At 44.6% G+C, this 27,835-nt stretch overlaps 1 protein-coding gene across 1 annotated transcript; it reads right to left on the reverse strand.

Annotated features, from left to right (window-relative positions):
- Positions 1-10,500: 10,500 nt before the first annotated feature.
- CCT4 (chaperonin containing TCP1 subunit 4) lies at positions 10,501-26,093 on the reverse strand. Its single transcript, XM_077813993.1, has 14 exons — positions 25,830-26,093; positions 22,583-22,635; positions 21,576-21,665; positions 20,734-20,842; positions 17,994-18,136; positions 15,995-16,116; positions 15,766-15,898; positions 14,602-14,741; positions 14,133-14,229; positions 13,518-13,628; positions 12,948-13,078; positions 12,587-12,821; positions 11,174-11,287; positions 10,501-10,812 (listed from the first exon to the last, which is right to left on the reverse strand). Exons 1-14 carry the CDS (start codon positions 25,948-25,950, stop codon positions 10,798-10,800), a joined length of 1,614 nt encoding a protein of 537 aa, XP_077670119.1. The 5' UTR covers positions 25,951-26,093; the 3' UTR covers positions 10,501-10,797.
- Between the last annotated feature and the right edge of the window lie 1,742 nt (positions 26,094-27,835).

Raw genomic sequence — 27,835 nt, forward strand, 5'->3', positions numbered from 1 at the left:
AGAGAAATTGCTATCACCCTGGAAACAGCTTAGCTGTGCTCTCTTAATGCCTCCCATAAATCAACAACAACAACAACTCGTCCGACTTCCTAGCAACTTGTCCTAGAAATCTCTGTCCGAATTCCCTGTTTCTGACCACTCCAATACCATATATTCAGACTCCTCCTTGTTTTATCTTTCATGCTTTCTCTGATCTTCAGGAAACTTGTCTGATTTCTCTGCTACTCTTGGCCCTCTCCCGTCTTCCTCCTTCACACTCCCTGCAGTTCCATTATCTCCTCTATTCTTGATTCCTTTGATCTTCTTTCACCATAGTAGTCATCTCTCTCATTCTCAAACTTGGCTGTCTATCTGCATGTACTATTTCCACACTTGCTCTTGTAATGCCTAATGCCACTAGGAAAAAATTTGAGGGGTTGGACTACACCAACATCCTCCACTAAGTTGATTCTCTTCCTTCTTTCTAAAGCTTTTCTCCTCCCCCATGGTCAACTCTTGTCAATTCCTTTCTATCTTGTGTCCTTGAATTTATTTCCCATTTTCCCTCCTCTTCTGCATTCTTCTCTACTTAGGAACTTGCGTTCTTCCTCTTTTAATCTATCCAGAACATTTCAGCTGAAGTCACTCAGTTCATCAGTCACAGAAGCATAGAAATGTAGGGCTGGAAGAGGTCCTCAAGAGGCCATGTGGTCCAGTCCCCTGCGCTGAGGCAGAACCAAGTCAACCTAGACCATCCCTCACAAGAGTTTGTCCAACCTATTCATAAAACCTCCAATGACAAGGGCTCTACAATCTCCTGTGGAAGCATATTCCAGGGCCTAACTATCCTTGTAGTTAAAAGTTTTTCTTAATATCTAACCTTAATCTCCCTTGCTGCAGATTAAGCCCTTTAATTCTTGTCCCACTTACAGCATGGAAAACAATTGAACACAGTCCTCTTTATAACAGCCATTAACATATCTGAAGATTTATCAGGTCCCCTCTCAGTCTTCTTGCCTGGTGGTTTTTAATCTTTCCTGACAGGTCAGGTTTTCTAAACATTTTGTCATTTTTGTGGCTCTCCCCTAGACTCACTCCAATTTATCCACATCTTTCCTAAGGGTGGCACCCAGAACTGGACACAATACTCCAGATGAGGCCTCACCAGTGCTAAGAAGAGCAGGACAATGATCTATTCTCCTGGGTCTTACATATGACATTCCTGTTAACACACCCCAGAATGATAGTAGCCTTCTTTGCAACTGTATCACATTGTTGACTCATATTCAATTTGTGATCCACTATATCCCCAGATCCTTTTCAGCACTACTACTGCCTTGCCAGTTACGCCCCATTATGTATTTGTGCATTTGATTTTTTCCTTCCCTAAGTGTAGTACTTTGCACTTGTCTTCATTGAACTTTATGATGTTGCTTTCACACTACATCTCTAATTATCAAGATCATTTTGAATTCTAATCCTGTCCTCCAAAGTGCTTGCAAGCCCTCCCAGTTTGGTGTCATTCTCAGATTTTATAAACATACACTCCATTCCATTAGGCAAATCATTAATGAAAATATTGAACAATACAGGACACACCCCTAGATACACTCTCCCAGTTTGACAGCGAACCACTGATAACTACTCTTTGAGTATGGTCTTTCAACCAGTTATACACTCACCCTTATAGTAATTTAAACATATTTCCCTAATCTGCCTATAAGAATATCATGTTGGACAGTATCAAAACCCTTACTAAAATCAAGATGTCACATTTACAGCTTCCCCCCTTCCAGTAACCCTGTCAAAGGAAAAAATTAGGTTGGTTTGGCATGATTTGCTTGACAAATCCATGTTTATCCATGCTATTATTGATTACCCAGTTATCCTCTAGATGCTGACAAATTAATTGTTTAATAATTTGTACCAGTATCTTTCCAGGTATCAAAGTTAGGCTGACTATAATTCCTCCTTGTTCCCCTTTTTAAAAGATCTGGGACTCACCTGTCCTCCATGAGTTCTCAAAGATAATCATTAACGTTTTTCGAGTCTGCTTCAGCTAGTTCCTTAAGTACCCTAAGATGAATTTAATCAGGCCATGCTGACTTGAATACATTTAACTTATCCAAATATTCTTTAACCTGTTCTTTCCCTATTTTTGCTTGTGTTCCTTTCCCCTTGTTAATATTAATAAATTGTGTTATATACTTGGTTCATTAAGCCTTTTTAGTGAAGACTGAAGCAAAATAGGCATTAAACATCTCAGCCTTCTTGATATCATCCATTGCGAGCTCTCTTTTCCCCCTAAGTTGCAAACCTATGCTTTCCATTGTCTTTCTCTTGGTCCTAACATATTTATAGAACCTCTTTTATGTCAATGGCTAGGTGTACCTCATTTTGTGCCTTAGCCTTTCTGATTTTGTGCCTACCTATTCGTACTATTCTTTTGTACTCATCCTTAGTAATTTTTCTCCTTTTTACTCCATGTCAAACCCCTTCCATTAGTGTCTAGTGTGTTAGTGCATCACATTCAAGGTCTTTGTTCTGACTCTCATGATGCTACATAATCTTACTCTCATCTACTTCTATTTCTACCTCTCAATATGCTAAACTTCACATCCCCTCTTGCTTCCTTTAGCTTTCCCTCCGTTCTTGCTTCACACCTTTCTACATCCTTTCCCTAAACTTAGAACCATATCTCACTTCCTGCCCATCTTTAAAATCCATTTCTTACAAGAGGAATCCTTCCTTTCTTCTTCTCATCAATAATCTCCTTATCATCTCTTACAGTTCTCATAGCATTTTGTTTTAAAAAAGTAGATTGGGAATGTAGCTGTCATTATATAGAAGAAATTATTTCTCATACCAGATAGGAAAATGCTTTAAACCTAAGAGACAAAACTTACATTAATCTTGGTTTTAAAACCTCACTTGAAGACAGCATTAAAAATACACTATTAATCCAGAGGCTAATCTTCAGAAGATCATCTTGCCCTATTTTAAAAGTAAATCCTTTCCCCTCCAGTGTTTTGTTCCTTAGTATTATTAGTTACCATGAGAGAATGTTATAGCAACATATTGGGGGTCAAGTGATCAGATTGGCAAGGACCTTGGGGAATTTTCACCTTCCTCTGCAGTTTGGGATGCAAGTTTCCTGACAGGTTCATCTGTGTGCAGCTCTCAATCAATTTCCTGCCATTCCAGAGGCCTCAGGCACTGATGCACCTTGGTTCCTCCTATTCTCTGCCTTGCCTGAAAGCTGAAATACCTTAGCCTAATTTTGGTTGTGGGGTTTAGCATACAGGGTGGCATTGGTGGCCTGTGATACACTGGTGATCAGATGATCTGGTGACCCTTTATGGCCTTAAATTCTATGACAAAGAGCAGCCATCTCTACACTAAATTCTGACCTTCCTAGCAGGCCTGTATGCCTCCACGGGAGTTGATGGAACACCATAAAGCACAGCATCAGAGCCATGAAAAGGTTAGTAACTGCTAGGTCTGAATGCCAGCACTTCCTCGTTTTCTAATGCATCGCCTCCCTTACACAACAGATACACGAAGATACACGTTAGTAGTTAGTGTTAGTAGTGGCCAGATGCTCACAGACAGGCTGTGCAGCTTTGAACCCCTAGGTTAGCTACTGAGCCCTAGTGATGTGCTCGGCGCTGTACAGAACCCATCCTACAGCGGACCTCTGCCCTGGCGCGCTTCGCCCAGGGGCGCAGTCACTCGGGGCCCTTGTCATGCGAGAGCCCCCTGCGGCCGGGAGCCCGCCAGCCCAGGCAGACCCCGCACACAAGGCGAGCGGGATCTCCCTGCCCTCGCCCCTCGGGCCAGCGGGGCAGGAGAACAGCACTCCCAGCGCTGCCGAGCCGGCCCTCGGGCGGAGAGGGGCCCCGCGGGCTCCCAGCACACAGCCGAGCACCCCACTACCTGCTGCTCCGCGGCGGTCGGCGGGCGCCTCTCCCGCTCGTACAGAGCCAGCGGCGCCCTGGTGCGCGGGTTCACGGGTGTCCTGAGGCAGGAGGCGGTGAGGAGCGCAGCCCGGTGCGCCGCGTCCATGGCCTCACGGCAGGCGCAGGCGCGGTCTCCTTCCCCCGGCGCCGGCCTTAGTTACCAGCCACACCGGTTGCCGGGGACGCTACGGCGCCTCCATTGGGACAAACCTGCCCAGGCCGTGGCTCGGGAGGCTTAAACTGCAACTCCTCCCCCTCCCCAGAGCGCCTGCGGGGCACGACGGGAAGCCCCCCCAGACCCCTAGAGCCGGCGGAGGGGGAGCCGCGGAGACGCCTGACCTGCCCTGGTGTTGCCGGGGGCGGCTGTCGAGTCCTCTCCCCTCTGAGAGTTGAGCATGCCTAGTAACCGCTGCTCCCCCATGCCCAGGCTGCTCCCAGGAAGGCTGTCTGCAGCCCCCGGAATTCCCGGGTGGTCTCCCATCCGCGTGCTAGCATTCAGGGCGGTAGGGCTATGGGCTGGCCCCACAGCCGAGGGGCAAACGCTCTTTGCCGTAAGTGCTAAAACCTGCTTTAATGAAAGCTTAGATTCTGCGAAATCTGCACGTCATGCAGGCTGCAAACCCATCAGGCAGAGTGCACCTGGCCCATGGGCCACATGTTTGTCTTAAGAGGCCTAGTCGTACCTACTTGTGGAAACTTTCAAACTTTTCACTCCAAGGAGCACATCTTTCTGCTTAGAACCCAATTCCCAAGCTCAGGTGTGTCTACATGTAATATTTTTGGAACCATAGATAACTGACCATTAAATAAAAGGAGTGATGTCAACCTGTTACTGTCAAAATAGTCATCCTAACAAAATAATAGGTGACTCACACCCGTTATTTAAAGTTGTACAAGGCCATGGAGAAATACAGTGAATGGAAAAACCCTGCATTGTACAGGGAGTGGATTAGAGCAGGTTCTGATTCTCACAAGGTGGGGATGATAGAAGGGTCCAGGTGAGGCCATAGGAGGTTGTGCAAAATAAATAAAGTGCACAAAAAATAGTACATTTTAAATTATTTTAACTCTTACATAAGAATGGCCATACTGGGTCAGACCAATGGTTCATCTAGCCGGTATCCTGTCTTCCAACAGTGGCCACTGCCAGATGCTTCAAAGGCAATGAACAGAACAGGGCAGTCATCAAATGATCCATCTCCTGTCATCCAGTCCCAGCATCGGGCAGTCAGAGGCTCAGGGCTACTCAGAGCATGGTGTTGCATCTCTGACCATCTTGGCTAATAGCCATTGATGGACCTATTCTCCATGAACTTATCTAATTCTTTTTTTGAATCCAATTAGTTTTGGCTTTTTAAAAAAACTTATTCCAAACAAGCCATGGAATGGTATGGCCTTTTAAGGCTACCAGTGTTGTAACCTGCAAAACCCATCTAGTGCTTTAGTGCTACCTGGTGTAGGATATAAGGATGTGCAGCAGGCTGCTAATGCCTCTACTAAGAAAATTATTAAATATGTACCTGTATGTAGATGGATTTACCCTATAAAAAGTGTATAAGGCTCCTTCTGAAATTTTTATAGATGCCAATGAAGTGGAAGTATGCATGCACACAGACTGTAACAAAATGTTACTGAAGCACTAGATATCTTGAATGGTAATTATTAAGGACCAAGGCAAAAGCACTGCTGAGTCTTAAAGAATGGCGTGGTGGTGCAGTCCCCACTACATATGCTTGCAATGTGATTGTGTCAATGCTGGCAATCAAGTCTGATCAGTTAAGGAATGGGCAGAGAGGGTGCTATCCTCTCCATTCCCATAGCTCCCTTGGTTAGAGAGCTAGTAAGAAAGTTTATTTCTGGCATCCTGCTGCCAGCTTTCATTTAATGGGAATGTCACTCCAGAGGAAGAGCTTGGCCCTGCCCAGCTGGGGACAGTTAATTGGCCAAAGGCCACCTGAGTAGCTCTTAAAACTTCTTCTTGCTATATGGGCTGCTATAAGCACATTTGAGGAAGGGGAAATCTGTTTTAATGCTCATCCATAATAGCAAAAGGGCAAGAATATGCTGTGGAGGGTTCCAGTTGCACCCTTACCAGCCCCTTACTGCTGAGTTGGAATACCTCATTCTATTCCAAAAGTAGCAGCATCTGGAGCAGTGATACTGTGAAGATTATTTAAAGTAAACTTTTGAAATCCTTTCATGCCTCAAGTATAAACTTATCTCTGGAAGTAGAAGTAGTATACTAAAACTCCCTGCTCCTTTAAGTCCCCAGTGAACACTCACAAGGAAAATCCTAATTAAGAATACCCTAAAAAGAACAAAAGTAGTGAATGGATTTGAATATTGTTTAAAACTAATTGTTGGCGATACATACTCCTGTGAAAAAAGAAAAGGAGTACTTGTGGCACCTTAGAGACTAACAAATTTATTTGAGCATAAGCTTTCGTGAGCTACAGCTCACTTCATCGGATGCATTGGATACTCCTATGGGAATTCTGCACCACTGCACAATGCAGAATTTGTGCAGAATTCCATGTTTCGCCTGCAGAATTGGGGCTGCAGAGCTTCTGGCTACCACTAGGGGCCGCTGGACTCTGCAGAGCCCAGCTCACATTGAGCAGAGTGCCCAGTGCACCAGGGATAGAGGCTGCACGCTCTGGCTACCAGACTTGATCTTCATTCTCCCAGAAATGGGAGAGGGCGCAGGTGACATCTCTAGCAAAGGGGGAGGATGGGCAGGGCCGCAGCACACCGCATCCCCTGATAGACAGTAAAGCTGGGGGCTGAGGGGGAAGTAAAAGGCTCTGCGGATAAAGAGGGTTGTGGGTGTCTGGGCTCTGGGGGGCCCCACGCAGCCCCCTGCACCTGGAACTGGGTTGTCATAGGGGTTTCTTTAACTCTATGCCTAGGGGAATCTTTTTTGTTGTCATGTGTATTGTTGACAGGTATTTTGAAATAAATGATCAAAATAATTGAAATTGGAGTGATTATATTGTTATTTTGACAAATTAAATACACAGAATTTTAAAATAGAGTGTGCAGAATTTTTAATTTTTTGGCACAGAATTCCCCCAGGAGTAAACACAGCACTAGCTGTACATGAAAAATTTTAGTCCATTTAGAGTGTGTCCAACAAGAGGACATTCTCTAAGGGTATATCTACACTACGAAATTAGGTTGATTTTATATGTCAATTTTTAAAAACTGATTTTATAGTCGATTGCATATCTCCACACTAAGCACATTAAGTCAGCGGAGTGCATCCTCACTACCATCGACTTAAAGAGCAGTGCACTGTGGGTAGCTATCCCACAGTTCCTGCAGTCCCCGCTGCCCACTGGAATTCTGAGTTAAGCTCCCAATGCCTGATGGGGCAAAAACATTGTCGTGGATGGTTTTGGGTACATGTCATCTGGGCCCCCTCCCTCTGTGAAAGCAACAACAGACAATCATTTTGCACCTTTTTTCCTAGATTACCCGTGCAGATGCCATACCACGGCAAGCATGGAGCCCACTCAGCTCACCAACACCGTACGTCTCCTGGGTACTGCTGGCAGACGCAGTACTGCATTGCTATACTGCAGCAGCTCCTTGCCTTCGTGGCAGATGGTGGAGTAGGACTGATAGCTGTCGTATGTCTCCTGGGTGCTCCTGGCAGACCTCAGTGAGATCGATCAGGGGCGCCTAGACAGACATGACTATTCTCCTCTTAGAGCACCGAATGGGAGCCAGAGACTCCAGGTCATTCTCTTCTTTAAGTTTTGTCTCACGGAGATTCAGTCCTGCCTGGAATATCATGCAAGCTGGAGGCTTCTGCCTCAGGCTGCTCTCCTAGCCAGCAGCACTGCACGGTTGCACCTACCCCAGCCTACTGCTTACTCCCATGGCTCATGAAGCCTGGACAGTAGTAAGGAGCAGTTCAACTATAGGCTGAGCAAGTGCAGAATGGTGGTAGAATGTGCCTTTGGACATTTAAAAGCTTGCTGGCGCTGTTTGCTGACTAGGTCAGACCTCAGCGCAACCAACATTCCCATTGTTAGTGCTGTTTGCTATGTGCTCCATAATATCTGTAAGAATAAGGGGGAGACGTTTATGGCAGGGTGGGAGGTTGAGGCAAATTGCCTGGCATCTGATTTTGAGCAGCCAGACACCAGGGCGATTAGAAGAGCACAGCAAGGCGTGCTGCGCATCAGAGAGGCTTTGAAAAACCAGTTTCATGACTGCCCAAGCTGCAGTGTGACAGTTGTGTGCGTTTCTTCTTGATGCAAACCCACCCCCTTTGTTGATTTTAATTCCCTGTAAGCCAACCACCCTCCCGCCTTTGAAATAAAGTAACTATTGTTTTGAAACCATGCATTCTTTATTAATTTAAAAAAGAAAAGATGACAGACAAGGTAGCCAAGCTGGGGTGGGGAAGGAGGGAAGGACAAGGCCCGATTGCTTATTATACCCACACTAAAAATCAAACTGTTTGAATGACAGCCTTCTGTTGCTTGGGCCATCCTCTGGAGTGGAGTGGCTGGGTGCCCAGAGCCTCCCCCTCCACATTCTTGGGCATCTGGGTGAGGAGGATATGGAACTTGGAGAGGAGGGCAGGCAGTTATACAGTGGATGCATCGTGGGTCTGTGCTCATTAGTTTTCCTGCAGCTCCAACAGATGCTTCATGTCCCTTTGCTTCCCCATTAGCCTCAGCATCACATCCTGCCTCTGCTCTTCACACTCAGTTATTTCCTGGCCTCTGTCGCTGAATACCAACATGCATTAGGCTGTGCCCTATCAGTGTGGGAGGACTGCATGAGCTCAGAAAACATGTCATTGCGAGTGCGTTTTTTTTGCTTTCTAATCTGCGATAACCTCAGGGACAGAGATAAGGGGAGCGTAGAAACATTTTATGCTCTACGATTCTGGGGGGACTGCATTGTCACCTGTGTTGCTGAGTTAGCCACGCTGACCGAACAGGAAATGAAATTCAGAAGTTCCTGGGACTTTTCCTGTGTACCTGGCTAGTGCATCGGAGTTCGAAGTGCTGTCCAGAGCGGTCACAATGGAGCACTCTGGGATAGCTCCTGGAGGCCAATACTGTCAATTTGCATCAACACTACCCCAAATTCGACCCAGCAAGGTAGATTTTAACGCTACTCCCCTCATTGGGGAGGAGTACAGAAGTTAATTTTAAGAGCCCTTTAGGCCAACGGAATGGGGTTGGTTGTATGGACGCTGTCATTTTTAAATCGACCTAACACGGCTAAATTCGAACTAAGCCCGTGGTGTAGACCAGGCCTAAGATGCTCATGCTTTTAATATCCTCCAGAGTTAGGACCAGGGTTGTCCCTAGGGGGGATGCTGGGCCCGGGACACACATGCTGAGTTTCTAATCTGCCAGGGGGTCTTCCCCCTGGCTCTTCCTCCACTCCACCCCTTCCCCCAAGGCCCTGCTTCTTCCCACCCCTGCTCCGCCCCCTCCCCTGAGCGTGCTGTGCCCTTGCTCCCCTCCCCTCCAGATGCTGCAAAACATCTGATCAATGGCACGCAGGAGGCACTGATTGGCAGGGCCCGCCAGCGGGCAAGATAGAAAGGCCATTTGAATGATTAGTGAGGACTGAAGTCCTGATACATTATCGTTTTCTTAGAAAAGATTGTACTCCAGTTAACACTCCACAGAAGTCAGAAGCATTTTCCTACATCATGCTGCACTATGATAAGGTGGGTAATAGTCCATTTTTGTGTAACTAATTACTACTCCCGTCATTTAATAATTATCAAATATGGAAGCTGGCTTATTGATTTACATTATTTGCTGAATGGGGATATCAGAAGCCAAGAACTGATGCTTGGTATATTTATCAACTGTTGAGCATCTACATCAAAAGGTGTTTAATATTAAGAAGTCTTAGGTTGCGCAAAGTCCTGTATAGTCAGTGTGGGATTGGTTTTGGCAGCATATTACCATGAAGTCCAAACATGAAAAATTAGACAGAAAATACCTAAATTGGTATTTACAAGATTAGATCAGCTTTTCAATCCTGTATTAGGCTGTGTTTGGCAGGTTTATTACCAAGCTAGCATGGCAACTAGTGACCAAACACTAGAATGTGGCCCTGAAATTTATTGTTAAAGAATCTCAACTAGTAAATATTTCTATTTACAGTTAATGAAGGAAACTTCAGCTACCTAGAACAATGTCTTCTAGCTTTTAATTGCTGAAGTACAATGAAGTTTATTGAAGGGCTGTGGGCTGAGAGGAAACACACTTGCATATAGGCATGAATGGATGAAGAGACATTTGCAGAAAGAAATGTACATTTGAAATGATAGGGCACAGTACAATCCTATACTTGCCATGCACCCTAATGGCTGTAGCAACTCCCTGGGTAAGAGAGGATGGATGTTAGTCCGGTTTTCTAGATAGGAAATACTACTGTTTTGGACAACTTTTGAAGGGAAACAGATCTGACGTAGTGCAGCTACTGCTAAGATTCCTTAGTAAGACAATTATTTTAAACTAGAGATTACAGAAGCTAACAACTTGCACTGAAGATTTCTTACTTATACAAAACAGGATTAGTGTGAAAGAATGTGCATATTTATTACAGAGCAAAACTGGTAAAATTTTAATTTGTTTTAGTACTACTCTGGCCAGAGTTTTTAATGCAAAGTTTCAGTTATAGAATATTGCCCCTTCATTTACAAACAAAGTTTGCCTCTTGAAACCAGAGATTTTATTAAATTAAGTTGATAAAAGTACATAAACTTAAGTGAGTTTTAGCAGAATGCTTGACACAGGGATTCTGTGAAGAAACCATACTCCAAAACTACGCCATGGTACTCTTGCCTGTACTGCCATTTCCTTTAGTCACCTTATCGAGTGTTCACCTGCAAAGATGAGTTAACATCATCAGGCATGTGGATGGGAAACAATTATCAACATCCCCCACTTTAAAGATACCACTCCACATATAATCCTTTTGTAATCTGTACATTAAACTGGCTGCTGTATTTACCAATACTTGGTTTTGGTTACTGTTTTCCCACAAGGATTGTTTCAGTTATCAGAAGACTTCTGAATTACATGTAAATGGCATACAACTCCTAGGAATATAAGGGTATGAAATACAATAATGGTAAAATATTTACTTTAAATACTAATCCTTAACATAAGGGATATATCTTATTTGCAGTACTGTCATATAACATAGAACAGAACATGAAAATAATAATCAAAAATATTACTTACCACATCATCAATCTTAAGGATACTGCGGACAGTTTCTGTAGCTAGTGTCAGCGCACTGAGAGACACCAACAGAGGCTGGACCACCAACTCCTCCAGGATATTGGAAATTCCACCCTACAGAACCAGAATTGTATCCTCATTTTGTATAAAGCAGATGCCACAAAGATGATTAAAACATACTTGTAAATTATCCCCAGTAGCCCCCCTGCCCACCACTGTTTAAAGAGAAAAGGTACTTTATTAGTAGATGGCCCCCATTCAGTTCCCAACAGGAATGCTGTGGTACAAAATTTATGTTGCAATACTCAGGAAATCCACTCAACACCAGATACTTGTGAAGCTATGCCCACCCAATGCTACTGTCTGGTCTAATGCCCAGGCAAGAAGCTAGACACTCCAAGCTACAGAGGAAGCAAATGGGAGGGCGTCAAAAAATAGGCCAGCTCACAGCCACAGACTGAGCAGATATTTTCCCTGGTGGCTACATCCTGTGCTCACACATCTAAAAATGTTAATTTTCAAAAAAAGTGATACCGCTCGTTCTTATGGCTTAAAGAAAAAAAAACAACGAACTACTGAGAGTAACATTTCACTGGATGCCATGGCAGAGTCTGTTAACTCATCCTCTCCCCCCTTCCCCCCACACTCACTACAGGATTTTTTGAGTGCACCTGAGATTTTTAGCAGAGAAATACATTACTAACTAGCAAAGATGGCTGGAAAATACAATTTCCAACCCATGGAAAATTAATGCTTTTGGAACCATTGTCCCATTTAAGACAAAGTAAAAACCTTGACATTTCTCGTTGGACAGAAATTCTGAAAAATTCCATTTCAGGAGAACCAACACAGAATTTTTTGGCATGTTGGCTGCTCATCTGGAAGATGACAAGAAGAGAGGCACCCAGGCTGCAGGGGAGCTGGAGAGCTGGGTTGCTCTGCCTCCCAGCAGATCCCAGGCAGCCTGCTTAGAAGTCATCATTTTAATTTTCCCCAACAAAACTGAAGTTCTCAGCTGGAATATTTAATTTTTTGCAAAAAGGGCATTTCCCAATCCCAGGCAGCCTGCTTAGAAGTCATCATTTTAATTTTCCCCAACAAAACTGAAGTTCTCAGCTGGAATATTTAATTTTTTGCAAAAAGGGCATTTCCCATCAAAAAAAAATTTCTGATAAGATTCCTAACCAGTTCTTCTAATTAGTCAGTTTTTAAAAACACTGGTTATCCGGTATCTTAGACCATGAAAATGCTCAATTGTTATGTTGCAATGATCTGGGAGGTTGACGAAGGACAGTTTTGGGCTACAACATGGGCAACCTTTGTCTGTCTTTATTCTCAAGTATTTTTTCCTCAAAAAAAAAGACCGAACATTTTAATTTACCATCATGGATGTATAATCCTTTTGTATATTACCTTTCTGATATTAATGCCTGCTGTTTTCTCTCCTTGTGCATGTCTGTTTCGCAGCTCTGTTACAGTAGAAATAGGATTAAGGCCTGCATTTTCAGCCAGTGTAGATGGGATGACTTCCATTGCATCTCCATATGCACGGACACAGTATGAGTCCATACCACTCAAAGTGCGAGCATACTCATTCAAGCGCAGTGCTAATTCTATCTCTGGTGCTCCACCTCCCGCAATTAGAGCTCTGGGGGAGGAAAAAAAGTAAAATTCTATTAAAAAAATACAAGCTGTGGCCTTCGACAAATGTTTAAGTGGTTACAGTTTACTGTATAACTGGTATATGAAGCCACTACGTAATAGAAAGCATTACCTTTTTTTTACTAAACAACGTATGACACACAGAGCATCGTGAATTGAACGCTCAGCTTCTTCCATAACTAGTTTGTTGGATCCACGTACCACAATTGTAACAGTTTTTCCAGGGCTTGTACAGCCTGTAATCTGTAACATAAAAACATAGTTGGACCAAAAAAACCTTAGGGAAATTTAAAATCTGGGACATTACCTATTAGCAGGGAATGGAAGTTATACTGGATTAAGGCCTGAGACTTGACATATTCAGTTACCTAATGGAGATTGAGCTCTGGTAAACCACACCAAGTTTTCAAAGTCAATACAATCAAGTAAGCCTATTGGGACAGGGACTGTCTTTGTTGTGCATTTGCGCAGCATCTAGCATAAAGAGGGGTCCATGACTAGGGGTCCTCGGTGCTACAGTAATACCAATGATAATAGAAGTAAATACTGTTGCATACTACAGAAAAATCTAAAAAGTTACAGCTCTCATTCATTTCTATAAAAGGCAAGTTGTGAGGTCTCTCTCCTTAAAATTATATTATCTTATAATGAGCAAGGAAAGATGTTCATTTCTGTTCCTTACCTTTATTAGCTTCCCGGAACCATTTAGGTTGACCTCCTCTGCCAATTCAGCAGATCCCAATGTATCAGCAATGAACTGATCAATGTGAGCAACTGGCTTGGTTCCAATTGTCTACAGGAACAAGTTAAACCACAAATAAAATAAGCAAAACATACAGTTTAGCGTACTTTCTATACATTATAGTTGGCTCATAACTGCTTTAATTCAGGTTTCAGACTGGTAGCCGTGTTAGTCTGTATCAGCAAAAAGATGGGCTTTAGCCCACGAAAGCTTATGATCAAATAAATTTTAGTCTCGAAGGTGCCACAAGTACTCCTCAATCTTTTGATGCCCTACTTTTCTCCCCCCACTAGAGTCTGACGATTTGCTATTTTTCTTGGAGATAAAAGGGAATGAGAGTATAGTTAAGTCTTTTGGAGATATTTATCCTGTTTATTCGTACTGTGTGTATATACACACACACACAGGGAGGGAGGGAGAGACGATGTGTGTGTGTGGGGGGGCATCACAAAGTCCACTCCAATAAAACAAGGTGTTATGTCCATTTAAGTTATATAGTAGTGATAGGGTATAGATATCCTTCAGCATAGCTATTTAAATAAAACACTTCCTTACCTTACAGATAAATTCAATGTCTTCTCTTTCAATATCTTTAATCACCATGATCTTCATTTTGTTCAAGAAATGTAGCGCTAGATCACTAAGAGCGTCCCTAAAATCAAGGACAATGCAAACAATGAAAACACAACACTATAAAACCAATATTGCTAGCATGTGATTATCAGTTATAATTAGGATTTGTGTCAGAGTTAGTAATAAAAACCCACTGAAGAATTTCAGTACTGGCTTATTAAAAAAACTACATAAAAATTGTGAAGTGGGAGGTATGTTAATTGTTCAGAGGGCGTGTGACAGAACCTCCATGCTCACTGAAAGTACAGGGGTTTCGTAGGCAACCAGTGTTTGAAATTGCCCCCCTTGATGTTAGTGTTACAATTCAGCTTATGAAGAGTACCGATGCTTTACTCCAATCTAATAGTTACTTAGTAAACAGAAGTGTTGTTTTTTCAGGTAGTTAGCATACCGTAGAATAGACTTCTGAATGAGCAGGACATTGCATCCAGCCTTTTTAATTTGTTTAACTAAGTTTAGAATGTAGGCTCTCTCTTCGCGCAATACTCTATCCATTTGAGCATAGTCAGAAACAACAATCTGGTTGTCCATCTATTAAAAGAGAAAAATATTTAACATCTTCAAAAATTACTGAATTTAAGCTCAAATTTAAGTACATTTCTAGGTATACCATGCTGTTTCTATAATTCAGTGCAGTTGCGATCCAAGGCAAACAAGACTGAATACACCATTGCATCCACGTACATTTTAATGTGCCAATGCAAGGACTTGTGGTTTTAAGTTACAATCTTTTACTACTACATGATAAGTTTAAAACTAATGGGCTTCTGATATAGTTTATGGAACAGGAAAGTTATGTATTACTGATAACAGACTTACGCTTGGTCTACACTAGAGTTAGGTTGACATAAGGCAGCTTACATGGACCTAATCATCTCAATGTCTACACTAGAATGCTGCTTCCGCCGAAGTAAGGGGCCTGCTAACTGACATCATATAACTCCACCTCCACAAGAGACATAGCACTTATGTTCCTGTAGTTAGGGCAAGGCAACTTTGGCTGTTGGCTGTCATTTTTGTCAGTTTCATGGCTGCTGGGCTCACCTGAAACTGACAAGCATGTTAATTTCACTGCTGGGAGGCTCACTGCTGGGCTAAGCTGGCCCTCCCGCAGCTGTCAGCTGGGTGCCAGGCTCACAGCTGGAGCCCCCACCCCAGGGTGACAGCCTGAGCTGTGAGCCCAGTGCAGGACTCAAATTCACAGCATTGAGCTCCAGCGGTGAGCCCTGACCTGCTGCTCTGAGCGAAAGACAGCCGTGAAACTGATGCCAGGCTCACAGCTCAGACTGTCACCCCGCCGCTGGGTGGGGGGCTCTTGCTGTGTGCCCCACACGGCTGTCCATGCCCCACTTCAGTCAGTGCAAGCGCTCCTAGTAAGGATGCGCACCACCAGCAGGAGGAGGGTAGTGTGGACACCAAGAGCCGACTGAATTACTGCGAAGGCTTCTGTAGTGTAGACAAGCCCTTAAGGGGTATATTTTTCTTCACTGTATGATTACATGTAAATCCCCATGCATGAAGATAATATTAAATTTGGCAGGCCAAGCTAACTCACATCAGTCTTTGGAGCAGACAGGCAAAACTGAATGAGACCAATCTTGGCTTTTTCCACTCTAGTTACACCAGTATTCGCCAGCTTCTGAGTGAGGACTAGTCCTTCAACCAGTTCACAATCATCAATTGTTCCACTGGAAACAAGAGTAGTAAAACATGAAATTAATGTTTTAGGGAAGCAATTTTTAAAAGTTGGACAAGTTACTTTAATTAACAGAATTGCTACTCACCCAAGCTTTTTAACAATTTTGACATCTCTAAGATCTACACCGCTAGCTGTAGTTGGATCAATCACCTTCATCACTGCATCCACACTCATTGGAGAAAGGAGACTAGAGTACTGAGATACAACCTAAAGGGATTTAATTAAAATAAACAAACTTAGTGTGAGGAAGAACACTTACAAAATTTTACCCAACTGAAAAATAATGCAATTTAGTGGCATAATCAAAATTAAGATAATACCAATTTCAAAATTACACTCGCAAGGCATTCATAATCTCATTGTTTTTCTTTTTTGTGTTTATAACCTATATAGTTTGAAAATGAAATCTGATTTCTTAATTTTTTCCCTGCCAATAACTAATTTATTACTGTAGTTTTACTCGTACATGCTGGGTTACCAACAAAAGGTAGGACAATTGCTTCTGTGGTAAAAACTATGCTAAGGCCTAGCACAATTGTTCTCAATTGGGGGGGGGGGGGAGGCACATCAAACTTTATGGAGGGTACAGCAAGCCTTCCCACTTACTCATGGGGTTATACCACCACTTGAATTTGGCCTGGCCCCCCAGTCATGACAGGGTTGGCTGGACCAAATCTGAGTGAATTGTATTGCGACCTGGCATACAGGTAGAACACTGAAGGAAACCTAAGAGCTCTGCCCCACATATTTCTGTTGGAAAGACCACTCTTTGTCTTCAGTCATCCCCAGGAGATGCCTTTAAAATGAATTCCCTAATGCACGGTGACTTGTAGAGAAAAGAAAGTACAGCCTGGGTCTGTATTATTCTTTTTTGCATAGACTCCACAGGACCCATGGGGGAAGTGACCCATTTATACATCTCCTCTGCTGCCCAATGTGGACCTTCCCAAACCCCTTCCCCCTGTACAGATTCTGGCTTTGGAAAGCTCTCAGCAGGGTCCCAGGAAGGAGACAGATTGTGCCACAAAGGCAACCAACATCATTTCCACAATAGAAGGGTGAGATCTCTGCACGCAGGCCCCTCCTCTGTGCTGATCAGGGGGTCGCATGATCTCTGGCCCCTCCTCCCCCATTAAAAAAAGCAAATAAGAAAACATTTAACTTGACATAAAAGAATGGCATGGATTTTGCAAACAGGGTCAGAAAACATATGGTAGGTAACACTTGTAATCAACTGCAATATTATTCAAATATGGAGGAAACATTTTTAAAGTAAACACTTGATTCAAAAATGTAATAGAACTACATGAAAATGGTCTTCCTAGTCTTTGCATTTAAAGGCATAGTAAACTTGAAATCTCATCTTTTTAGGGAATAGAAGTAAGTTGCTTCTGGGAGCTTTCCCTGACAATTTGGGGAGTTCAGCTTAAAATGACTGTTTAAAAAAAGTTTCTCCCTTAGTGCAGTGTGAAAAACCCACATGAACAGAGAAAATAGTGTCATGGACTACGCACAAGACAACGGTAAATGCTCGAAGTAAGCCAACTGAAAGAGAGGACAATTTTTTTCACTGTTCTTTCAGCTTTAGTGATCTTAGGTGTTACCTAAATATAGTAGATAAAAATTTAAAACTGAAACGTGACTAGGATTAAATTCAGTTCAACTTTTAGGTTGCAAGTTAATGTCAATCAATTGCAGCATCATGAAAAGTCAGCTCGCTCTAGTAGACCAGGAACAGTTACTGAAATTATCTATTCTCCCAATTAATCTGGCACATATGAAACAATATAAACCACACACAAAAAAAGTCAGGACAAAGAAAACAGTCTATTTCAAAGAAGATCTGAATTCAGCTAATAAATGGATGAATTACTGGACTTAAAGATCAGTATTTATTGTTTGTATTATGGTAGCAACTAGAGAATTCATTTTGCTAAATACTATAGAAATATAGAACAAAGGGACAAATGACATGCAGAGTGAGAAAATGTATAAAACAATACCCACGAACACATACATTTAATTTACACAGAAGTTAGGCTGAATAACCTCCCATCCACCCCGACTAACTGGATAATTACTACCTTTGAATTCAGTGAAGTAGTCGCACTATTTAGCAAGGTTTCTCTGTCGCTTAGTTCAACTGGCTGTCCCATGTTGGTCAAGACTTCAATACTCTTATCCAAAGCTTTCTGGAATGACTCCGAAATGATGGTGGGATGAATTCCTATTAGAAGTTTAAATTCAAGTTTTCAGACTAATTGTTCACTTAACTTAATCATCTGATTTTCTTAAAATTTTAGAAGCTGGTTCATTCCACTTACAATACCCTTTGATTTTTGGACCGATAGTGACAAATTATCTAAAACTAACATTTCAACAGAAACAGTTTTATTATTTGTAGTTTTCTCTACTTGAATAATGAAAGTGAACTTGCCTCAATTTTACTTATTAGTCCTCATGAGCCAGTACAGCACATTATCTCCCTGAAGTGTTTGAAGCCCAAATACTTATATCGCACAAAACTGTATTCATTAGCTTTAAGAGGGTCATAAAAACAAAGATATTCATTCTAGGTTTGTAAAACCTTTATTGTACAAAACAGAGTTTAGACCTAAGTAACCTTAACAGTAGTTCCTTTATCGTGTACCATCACCCCCAAAGGGGTTTTTCCAGACAACTTTAGGATGCACCCAATATCCCTTTGCCTTGTCACAAGGAGCTGCTTGGCCGCCAATACCAGCTGCACATCCCCTACTTCTGCTCTTGGTGGTACACACACGCTTTCTGTAAACCATACTTCTTGCTTCTATAGCAAGAGACGAGCTTGCAGACAGTATTGCTGGCTAACACCAGCAGCTGGAGAAGGTTTAGAGAGAATGGCCAGCTGGCAGCAGTAAAGGGGGAAGAAAAAAGAGCAGAACCTTTGGGAGGTGGGACAAGAAACGTGGCAGGACGAACAAAAATGAGAATGGCAAAATATGAAGAAAAGAAGGAAAAAAAGAGGACAGAAACTGGCAAGATGAGGCAATAACCGCAGGGGATGGTGTAAGGGTACATAGGTAATAAGTCAAGATGTCAAGCACCTGGGGGTGGGGGGGGGGAAGCGAGTGAAGGTGCCTAGTAAGACAAGGTTGGAAATCACGGCTATAATTCCCCACTAACATGCAAACTCAATAATACTGAACTTGAAAACAGACTTTAATTGGGATCTTTTTTTACTGTTCTATGGTAATTTCTCCCGAGTTTCAAAGGCTTCAAGGTGATAACTGAATAACTATTTGAAACATGATATTGCCATATATTTATTCTGAATTTCTCAAACAGCAAGTGAGGACAAAGGGATATTCAGCACATTACTGCAAGCTTACCTTTCAAAAAGGCCATGTATGTGCTGAATAACCCTGTTCCTAGCTATCTAGATACTACCCACAAATTTATGTCAGCATTTTACAAAGAGAGAGAGCCAAGTGTTACCTAGAGATACTACATTAATAAGGACCATTCTAGGCTAGGTTATATTTAATAAATTTATGCACACAGTCATGTACTTTTAGTATATTTGATCTATTCAGATATTTATATGGCCTTCTCATCAACACAGTATCCCTGTGCTTCACAGTCATTAATGAATTTACCACTGAGATAAGGAAGTACCATCATTCCCCAATTTATACATGTAGAACTGAGGCACAAAGAGATTCTAGTGATTTGCCCATGGTCACACAAAGTCATGACAAAAATTGGGAACCGAATCCAGATCTCTCCAGTCCCAGTCCACTGTTTTAACTACATCCTTCCTCTCAGATGGTAATGCAGTTCACTTCAGGTCCGACAAGTTAGTTCTGCCTTAATATAGGAGACTACTTACAAGCGTCCCCCTTTGATAATTCCAATGTGCTTATTTAATGAAGTGACTAGCCTTGCAGACCATTCCACTGTTCAGCACCAGTATCATTGGACTACTGCTTATATGCTTACTGTACTTTTGTGATAGCAGGGTTAAAAGCTGACAGGGCTCACCTGCCACCCTATGAGTTGACCTGCATGAGCACTGTTGGGGCAGAAAAGCATTGCATGACTGCTTTGTAAGACAGAGGAAAAGATCAATTCCTATTTGAGGCAAGCTTTTTTCGATTTAAGGTTTTTTGTTTGAAAAGCAATCCTTTAAAAAAAATAGAGAAATTTAAAATAAAAACCATTTGTTGAAGCAAGGAATATAAACTGTTCTGTTCAGCCCCTACTGGATTCTTCACACAGCATCTGGTTGCTGCTGGCATGCTGTTCGCCTCACTGAATTGGTACAACAGAACTGCTAGTGCTCACAAGAATTTATACTGCTTTACACATTCAAAGTCTTTTACAAACATCAATCCTCTCAACAATCCTGTGAAATAAATATCTCTATTTTACAAACACCAGGTGATTTGCTCAAAGCCCAGCAAGAGTTCCTAGCTCCCAATTTTGGGTTAATTTCTTCATACCAGACTATTTCACCCATCATGAACTACTATCTATTAAAAATTTCATAAGGTATCTCAGCATTTTAATAGTTATACTTGATCTGTAACACTGGAAGCAGATTCAACCTCAAAAAATATGAAGCTAAATGATTTGAGACTGCCACCAGAAATAAGACATTAACAAGTACAGAAACAAAACTCTTTTGAGTTACTTTTCAAATCAGTGTTTTACCACTAAAAAGTTATAGTTAATAGACTTTCATTAACCAAAAACAAATCTTATTAAAATTCAGTTATATATAATTAACTCTTCCAGGCATCTTCCCTTTTCGATTTATTAAAGCCAACCAGTAAAACATACCCTTCTGAAGAAGTCTGGAACATGCATCCAAGAGAGCACCAGCAATGATAACAACAGATGTGGTGCCATCACCAGCTTCAATATCTTGTGCCTTGGACAGCTCTACCAACTAAATGAAGACAGTTTGAGAACTTGTGACATGATTTATTGGAACCAGTTAATTAAGTACCAGTGGTGCATAAAAGTAACAAGAAAAAATATTTAATATTCCATTGAGGATTGCTTAAAGAGTGGTTTTACTTATTAACTTTAAATATACAGACTGGTTCCTCCTTAATTTTGTGCGTGTATATATTTTTCCAAGGTTACAAAAGTTACACATACATATTTTATCCCACTTATACCTGTGTATAAGCAAAATAGAACATAACATGTTCTATGAGGTCCTTCCTTCTTGACTGACCAGCAACACTGCTCATTTATACAGGCATTGTCCCAAAGTATAACTTTAACCCATGACATTATGACAGGGATTAGAGTAAGGATTCCTAGTTTACTGTCAGTTAATCAGAATCTAAGAATCCTCCCATAAACCACTGTTGCACAGAATACATAAAGCTTAATTATTGCATTACACTCAAACCATCATTTGAAGTTTGGATTTTTAGGCTGTCCCCACCCCCAAGATCAATGTAAAGAGCATCAAGATGAGAACTTCAGTGCATTACAGACTTGCTGTGCCGCAACACCAGTGTACTTGAGTGCCCTGCAGCTTTCTAGAACCACACTTATCCTCTCCTCAGCTCCATGAACACCCTGAATTAATCTGGTGCCTCCTTAGATTTTTCTGCCAACCAGGTTGGGATATACTGGTTTACAGGTTGAAATTAAAAGTTATTTACCATTTTGGCTGCAGGATGTAGAACCTGCATTTGTTTCAGAATAGTTGCACCATCATTTGTAATCATCACATCTCCTTTACCATCTTGAATCTGGAAAAAGAAAACCCAAACATACTTATCACTAAGGCTGAGAGTTTGTCAAGGTCGTCACGGATTCCGTGACGTCTGCAGTGGCCGGTGTGCCTGGATAGGGGACCGACTAGCAGCTCGAGCAGCCCCTGGGCCAGTTGCACCGGCCGCTGCTGGGGCAGTATCTGGCCACCCCGCCCCCACCAGAAGCAGTTTAGGTGTGGAAGGGGGCAGGGGCACGGGATGGGGTGAGGCAGGCTCTAGGTAGCGCTTACCTCGGGGGGCTCCCCGGAAGCTGCAACATTCCCCTCCCTCAGCTCCTAGGTGGAAAGCATGGTCAGACAGCTCTGTGCACCGCCTCCACCTGCTGGTACCGCCCCCCCACTGGCTGCGGTTCCTGGCCGATGGGAACTGCGGAGCCGTCGCTCAGGGCATAGTACAGAGCTGCCTGGCCACACCTCCGCCTAGGAGCTGACTGTGGGGGCTGTTGTTGCTTCTGGGGAGGCATGAAGCTGGGTAGGGAGCCTGCCCCAGCCTTCTTGGGCCACCCCCCTCCCCCAAGATTTAGTCAGGATATATAGTACAAGTCATGGACAGGTCACGGGCCGTGAATTTTTGTTTACTGCCTGTGACCTGTCCATGAGTTTTACTAAAAATACCTGTGACTACTTATGACCTTAGATGCAGAAGACATTTTTTAACATTAAGATCTATAAAACATTTGATGTTCCCTTTAAACCTTCTTACTACGATTAAAGTTTCAATATAGTACCTTTTCCAACAATAATCATCAATATATGTTTATGTAACTAGAAGTTATCTTGATGATTAACAAATATAAAAAAAAGGGAAACTATTCTTGTAAAAAAACTCTTGACATTTGCTTAAATATTTATAATTGGTTTTAAAAATAATTAGACATGTGAATCAAAGCTTACCATTTTATCCATTCCTTTTGGTCCAAGGCTTGTTCTAATAGCATCAGCAACCGCTGAAGAGGAGTGAAAATGAGATGCTTTTAAGCAACAGTCACTGACATTCAGCTTTACATTAAAACTGGTAAATGCTAAGGAAATTTACAAAAACTATAACAGTCTGAACATAATCAGTTCTTCTGAACAGAAATGGACAGAAAACTCTGATAAACTCTCACATGGAGCCATTTAGTTCCACTTTATTAAAAGTCTTACGGGTTTATTAAAAGTCTGAAAAACTTACTGATATGGCATAAATACACTTAGGAAAAAATAAAGTGTATGGCTTTCATGGTTGATTCCAACACCTGGGCCTTGTCTACACTACAAAGTTTTGTCACCAAAAGCTGCCTTTTGCCTACAAAACAGGGGTGTACACACTACAAAGCTACCTTTGGCGGCAAAACTCTGCTCTCTTGCCGCCAAATTAAAACCACCTCCATGAGAGGCAAAGCTTTTTGCCGCAAAGTTAAAACGACAAAGCAAAGCATCAGTGTAGACGCTGCTGTTTGTTTTGACCACATAACTGGTTTCCACCAGTATCACACAATGCCTGCACTGCTCACTGTTTTGATCTCTGCTGCCCTGCAGGCATGTGCCCCTCCCCTTTCAAAGCTCTGGGAAGTATCTGACAGCTGAGCATGCTGCTGCATTTGGGAAACAAAGAGCAAATCATTAGCATGGAATGCTCCTGTTCTGCCCTGCACTAGGAACACAGGGGTAGGCAGACTGCTGCTGCAGGGAGCAACGGGGGGGAAAGAGAGGGAAGACTGATGTGCTGCTTTGACATTCCTCAGCACAGAGAGCTCCCAGAGCTGCTCACAAGATGCTGCCAGAAGCTGAGGAGGCTGTGAGAGAGCCAGAGGGAACCACAGAGCCACAGGCAGGCAGAACGAGCTGTCTGGGACAGGTGTGCAGAGCAGAAGTGGGGCTGACGTGAGGGGTTGCCCTCCCCCAGGATAGGTCGGCCAGGCTGCGGTCTCCCCTGTCCCAGACATACTCTCCTCTCCCACATACTTAAATTGAAAAAGCAGCTGACAATCTACTAGGATGCCCCTGGAACGATGGGATTGAGAATCGGGGATCACGTGAAGCTGTACCTGCCCCAAGAGGCACTGCAAACCCTTCCCAAAGCACCCTGCAGCCAGTTGCACAGTGGGATAGCTACTACAGTGCAGCTTTCTGTGTTGATGCCACAGCTGTTAGTGTGGTGCTCTGCCGACACAAGCAGCTACTGTGGACATGCAACAGTGCTTTTAATTAAAGTGCTTTAATTAAAGTGGCATAACTTTTACCGACAAAACTTTGTGGTGTAGACAAGGCCCTGGAACATGGTAAAAACAATCAACAGCTGATTATTTAAGGTGGATCATAAGGTGGATAGAAAGCTGGCTGGATTGTCAAGCTCAACAGGTAGTGATCAACGGCTCGATGTCTAGTTGTCAACCGGTATCAAGCGCTGGCCCCAGTGGTTGGTTCTGGGGCTAGTGTTCAACATCTTTATTAATGATCTGGATGATGGGATGGACCCTCAGCAAGTTCATAGTTGATACGAAGCTGGGGGGAGAGGTAGATATGCTGGAGGGTAGAGATAGGGTCTAGAGTGACCTAGACATATTGGAGGATCGGGCCAAAAGAAATCTGCTGGGGTTCAACAAGGACAAGTGCAGAGTCCTGCACTTAGTACGGAAGAATCCCATGCACCGCTACAGGCTGGGGACTGACTGGCTAAGGAGCAGTTCTGCAGAAAAGGACCTGGGGATTAGAGTGGATGAGAAGCTGGATATGAGTTAGCAGTGTGGCCTTGTTGCCAAGAAGGCTAACGGCATATTGGGCTGCATTAGTAGGAGCATTGCCAGCAGATCGAGGGACGTCATTATTCCCCTCTATTCAGCACTGGTGAGGCAACATCTGGGGTACCGCGTCCAGTTTTGGAACCCCCAATACAGGAAGGATGTGAACAAATTGGAGAGAATGTCCAGCAGAGGGCAACGAAAATGATCCGGGCTGGGGCACATGACTTACAAGGACATGCTGAGGAAACTGGGCTTGTTTAGTCTGCAGAAAAGAAGAGTGATGGGAGATTTGATAGCAACTACCTGAAGGGGGGGGGGTCCCAAAGAGGATGGAACTTGGCTGTTCTCAGTGGTGGCATATGACAGAACAAGGAACAATGGTGTCAAGTTGCAGTGGGGGAGGACTAGATTGGATATTAGGAAATACTGTTTCACTAGGAGGGTGGTGAAGCACTAGAATGGGTTACCTAGGGTGGTGGTGGAATTTCCATCCTTAGAGGTTTTTAACGCCCAGCTTGACAAAGCCCTGGCTAGGATGATTTAGTCAGGGTTGGTCCTGCTTTGAGCAGGGGGTTGGACTAGATGACCTCCGGAGGTTTCTTCCAACCCTAATCCTCTACACTTAAATGAAGTATTTTAAAATCTAATGGGGGTCCCAACAATATTACGTGCCACGCAGGCTTAAAAACGCTGAATAGTTTCACTGGTCTGATAGTGGGTTACAATGCATGTATTTTGACCAAGGCTTGCGTCAATTACCAACTATAGCATTATTCTCCACCAGCTTCTGGTCCTGGCACCATAACAATTACTACATTTAAAAAAAGAAAGAAAAACCCACTAGCATACAGGGGAGGAGGGGGTGGCGAGAAGACTCTCTTCCCAACAGAAAAGGCCCATGCTGTGTTCACTTAAGGGAAGAAACAGCCCAGAGGCTGTGCCTGAAGCGCTCAGGCCCACATGAACAGGAAAACCGTACACAATGATAGAGCAGAACCAGAGCAGCCTGGAGAGCGCTGAGCCAGCCTGACAGCGGAGGGCCCCGACTGCTCCAAAACCCGCTCAAGATGAAGGCATCTGGCCCCGCCGGCGGGGGAGGGGCACGGTCCGTGTGATGGAGTCTCTTCCCCTCCCCATGACGATGGGGCTGAGGGGGGTCAGCGACTATAGGAAGAAGCCGCCGCCGCCTCCTATTCCGCGCACAGAAGCGGAAAGAATGGGACAGCGAGCGAGTCTGAGTCCCCCCGCCCCCCTCCCGCTGTGAGCTGGGGGAGAAAGATTTCCTCAGTCCCCTTCCTTCGCCAGGCCAGGCCAGGCCGCTCCCTCCCCAGGCCGAGCCGCGCCCCCGCCCGCTCCAGCCTCTCCCGGGCCAGGCCGCTCTTCCCCCGCTCCAGCCTCCGCCGGGCGGGCCGCACCTTTGCCTGCGGAGATGTTGCTGAAGCGGATCTGCGCGGGCTTGTCCCGGTCCTGGTAGGCGCCTCTTTTGCGGCCCCCGTTGCCGCCCGGGAAAGCTCTGGACCCCGCGTTCTCCGGCATGGCGACTCCTCCGCGCCCCGCTGCTTCTGAGCTCCGGATGGAGACGGATCACCCTGGCCCACCCGCCCTAACGATCCCTGCCGCGAAGCTTCCAGAACGCGCCGCCTCAGCCTCGCCGCTCTTCAGAGCCGGCAGGAGAGAGGGGGGAGGGGCCAGGCTGGCGCTGCGCGTGACGTCATCGGGGACGCGCCTCGCCCGCGCGTGCTCGCCGGCCGGGGCCGGAGGCATTGTCTGCGCGAGGCGAGGGGTGGGGCTGGCGCAGCCATCTTGCGAGGCAGGGTTTCCAAGCCCGCGATGTTACAGCGAGCGGAGCACTGGTCTCGGAAGGAGCGGCTCGTGCGGAGTGGGCGGGGCTAGAGGGGGATCTCTTAGGAGCGGCCCGAGACTGGGCGGTCGAGGGGCAGATCGGAGCTGTCTGTTCCTAGGCCATCCTGGGGGGCGGGCATGGACCCCCGGGCTTGGAGCAGCAGCTGGGGGTCCTCCTGCCCGCTCGGGCCGCTGAGGGGAATGGTGCGCTCGCGCTTGCCCTTGCAATCTTGAGCCCCCCCCACCCTTCCCTGGCAGTGGCAGCCGCGCTCGGCCTGCAGAGCTGGCGGTGACCCTTAGTGCTGGAGACCCTCCGCAGACCCCTCCCTCGAGGTTACAGTCTTAGGCCCCAGTGCTGCAAACTCTTATCCACCGCTAAAAGAAAAGGAGGACTTGTGGCACCTTAGAGACTAACCAATTTATTTGAGCATAGTGAGCTGTAGATCACAAAAGCTCATGCTCAAATAAATTGGTTAGTCTCTAAGGTGCCACAAGTCCTCCTTTTCTTTTTGCGAATACAGACTAACACGGCTGCTACTCTGAAACCTGTCACTATCCACCGCAGTGAGTTTTCACAAAGCCCACTAAATTCCCATTTGCAGTAGGTGGAGTGCAGCAAGTGAGATTTATTTTTGTAGCACATCTACAGCAAGAGACTGCGTCGTGGATTCTCAGACTCTTGGTACCCTAGATGCCTTGTTTAAAATATACATTTAAAAATGTATCCTCGATTATTTACACAGCACAATATCTCACTGTACGCTGGGGAGCCAATCCAGCAGCCAAGGAGGTGGAATCCCCCTCCATACAACAACACAGCTCCACTCAGGACTTCCATTAATGAAGATGCAAAGCAACCCATAACGGTAAACAGTATCACTATCCCATGGAGGCTTCATATCTCTTCCCAGCTGAGGTTTCCCCCACAACCAGCTCCTGGTCCCTGCAGATATCTTTCTCAGGTTTTTCCACAGCCCCGTCACTACCAATTAAGGGTGCCTAACGCAGCCTGAGCACCTGCTTCCCCCCCACCCCCCGTGGAGGGTCTGGGCTGCGCTCAAGGCCTGTGGGGCCACAGAGGCAGCAGCTTTGGGGGGCCCCACAGGCCCAGAGCGACCTGGGGGATTAGCGGAGGGCCTGGTGCCGGCATCAGGAAGCAGAACGACCCAGCCCGCTCTGCTCCCCCTGCCCCAGCTGTGTGACTCAGGGGAGGGGGCTTGGGGGAAGGGGTCCTCCACCCTGTGCATTCACCGGCGCCGGGAGCCAGCGGAATGTGGTGGGCTGGGTTGCTCTGCTTCCCGCCACCGCCGGTGAGTGTCGGGGTAGGCCTGACCCCTACTACCAGCGCCAGGCAGGGGTGGAGGGAGTTGTCCCAGGCCCTGCACCCCCCTAGGAACATCCCTGCCCCTTGCAGTGGGCGCACCCCACAGGGGGGCCAGCTGGGGGATGGGGCTGGCTGCCGCATGCGAAGCACACAGCTGCGTAGGGCCCCAAATTTTGTGGTGCCCAAGGCAGCTGCATATTCTGTGTATGCCTAAGGACAGCCCTGCTTTTCCACCTGACAAGTGCAGAAAGCCAA

The sequence above is a fragment of the Eretmochelys imbricata genome, chromosome 3 (assembly GCF_965152235.1).
Source record: "Eretmochelys imbricata isolate rEreImb1 chromosome 3, rEreImb1.hap1, whole genome shotgun sequence".
Taxonomy (NCBI): Eukaryota; Metazoa; Chordata; order Testudines; family Cheloniidae; genus Eretmochelys; species Eretmochelys imbricata.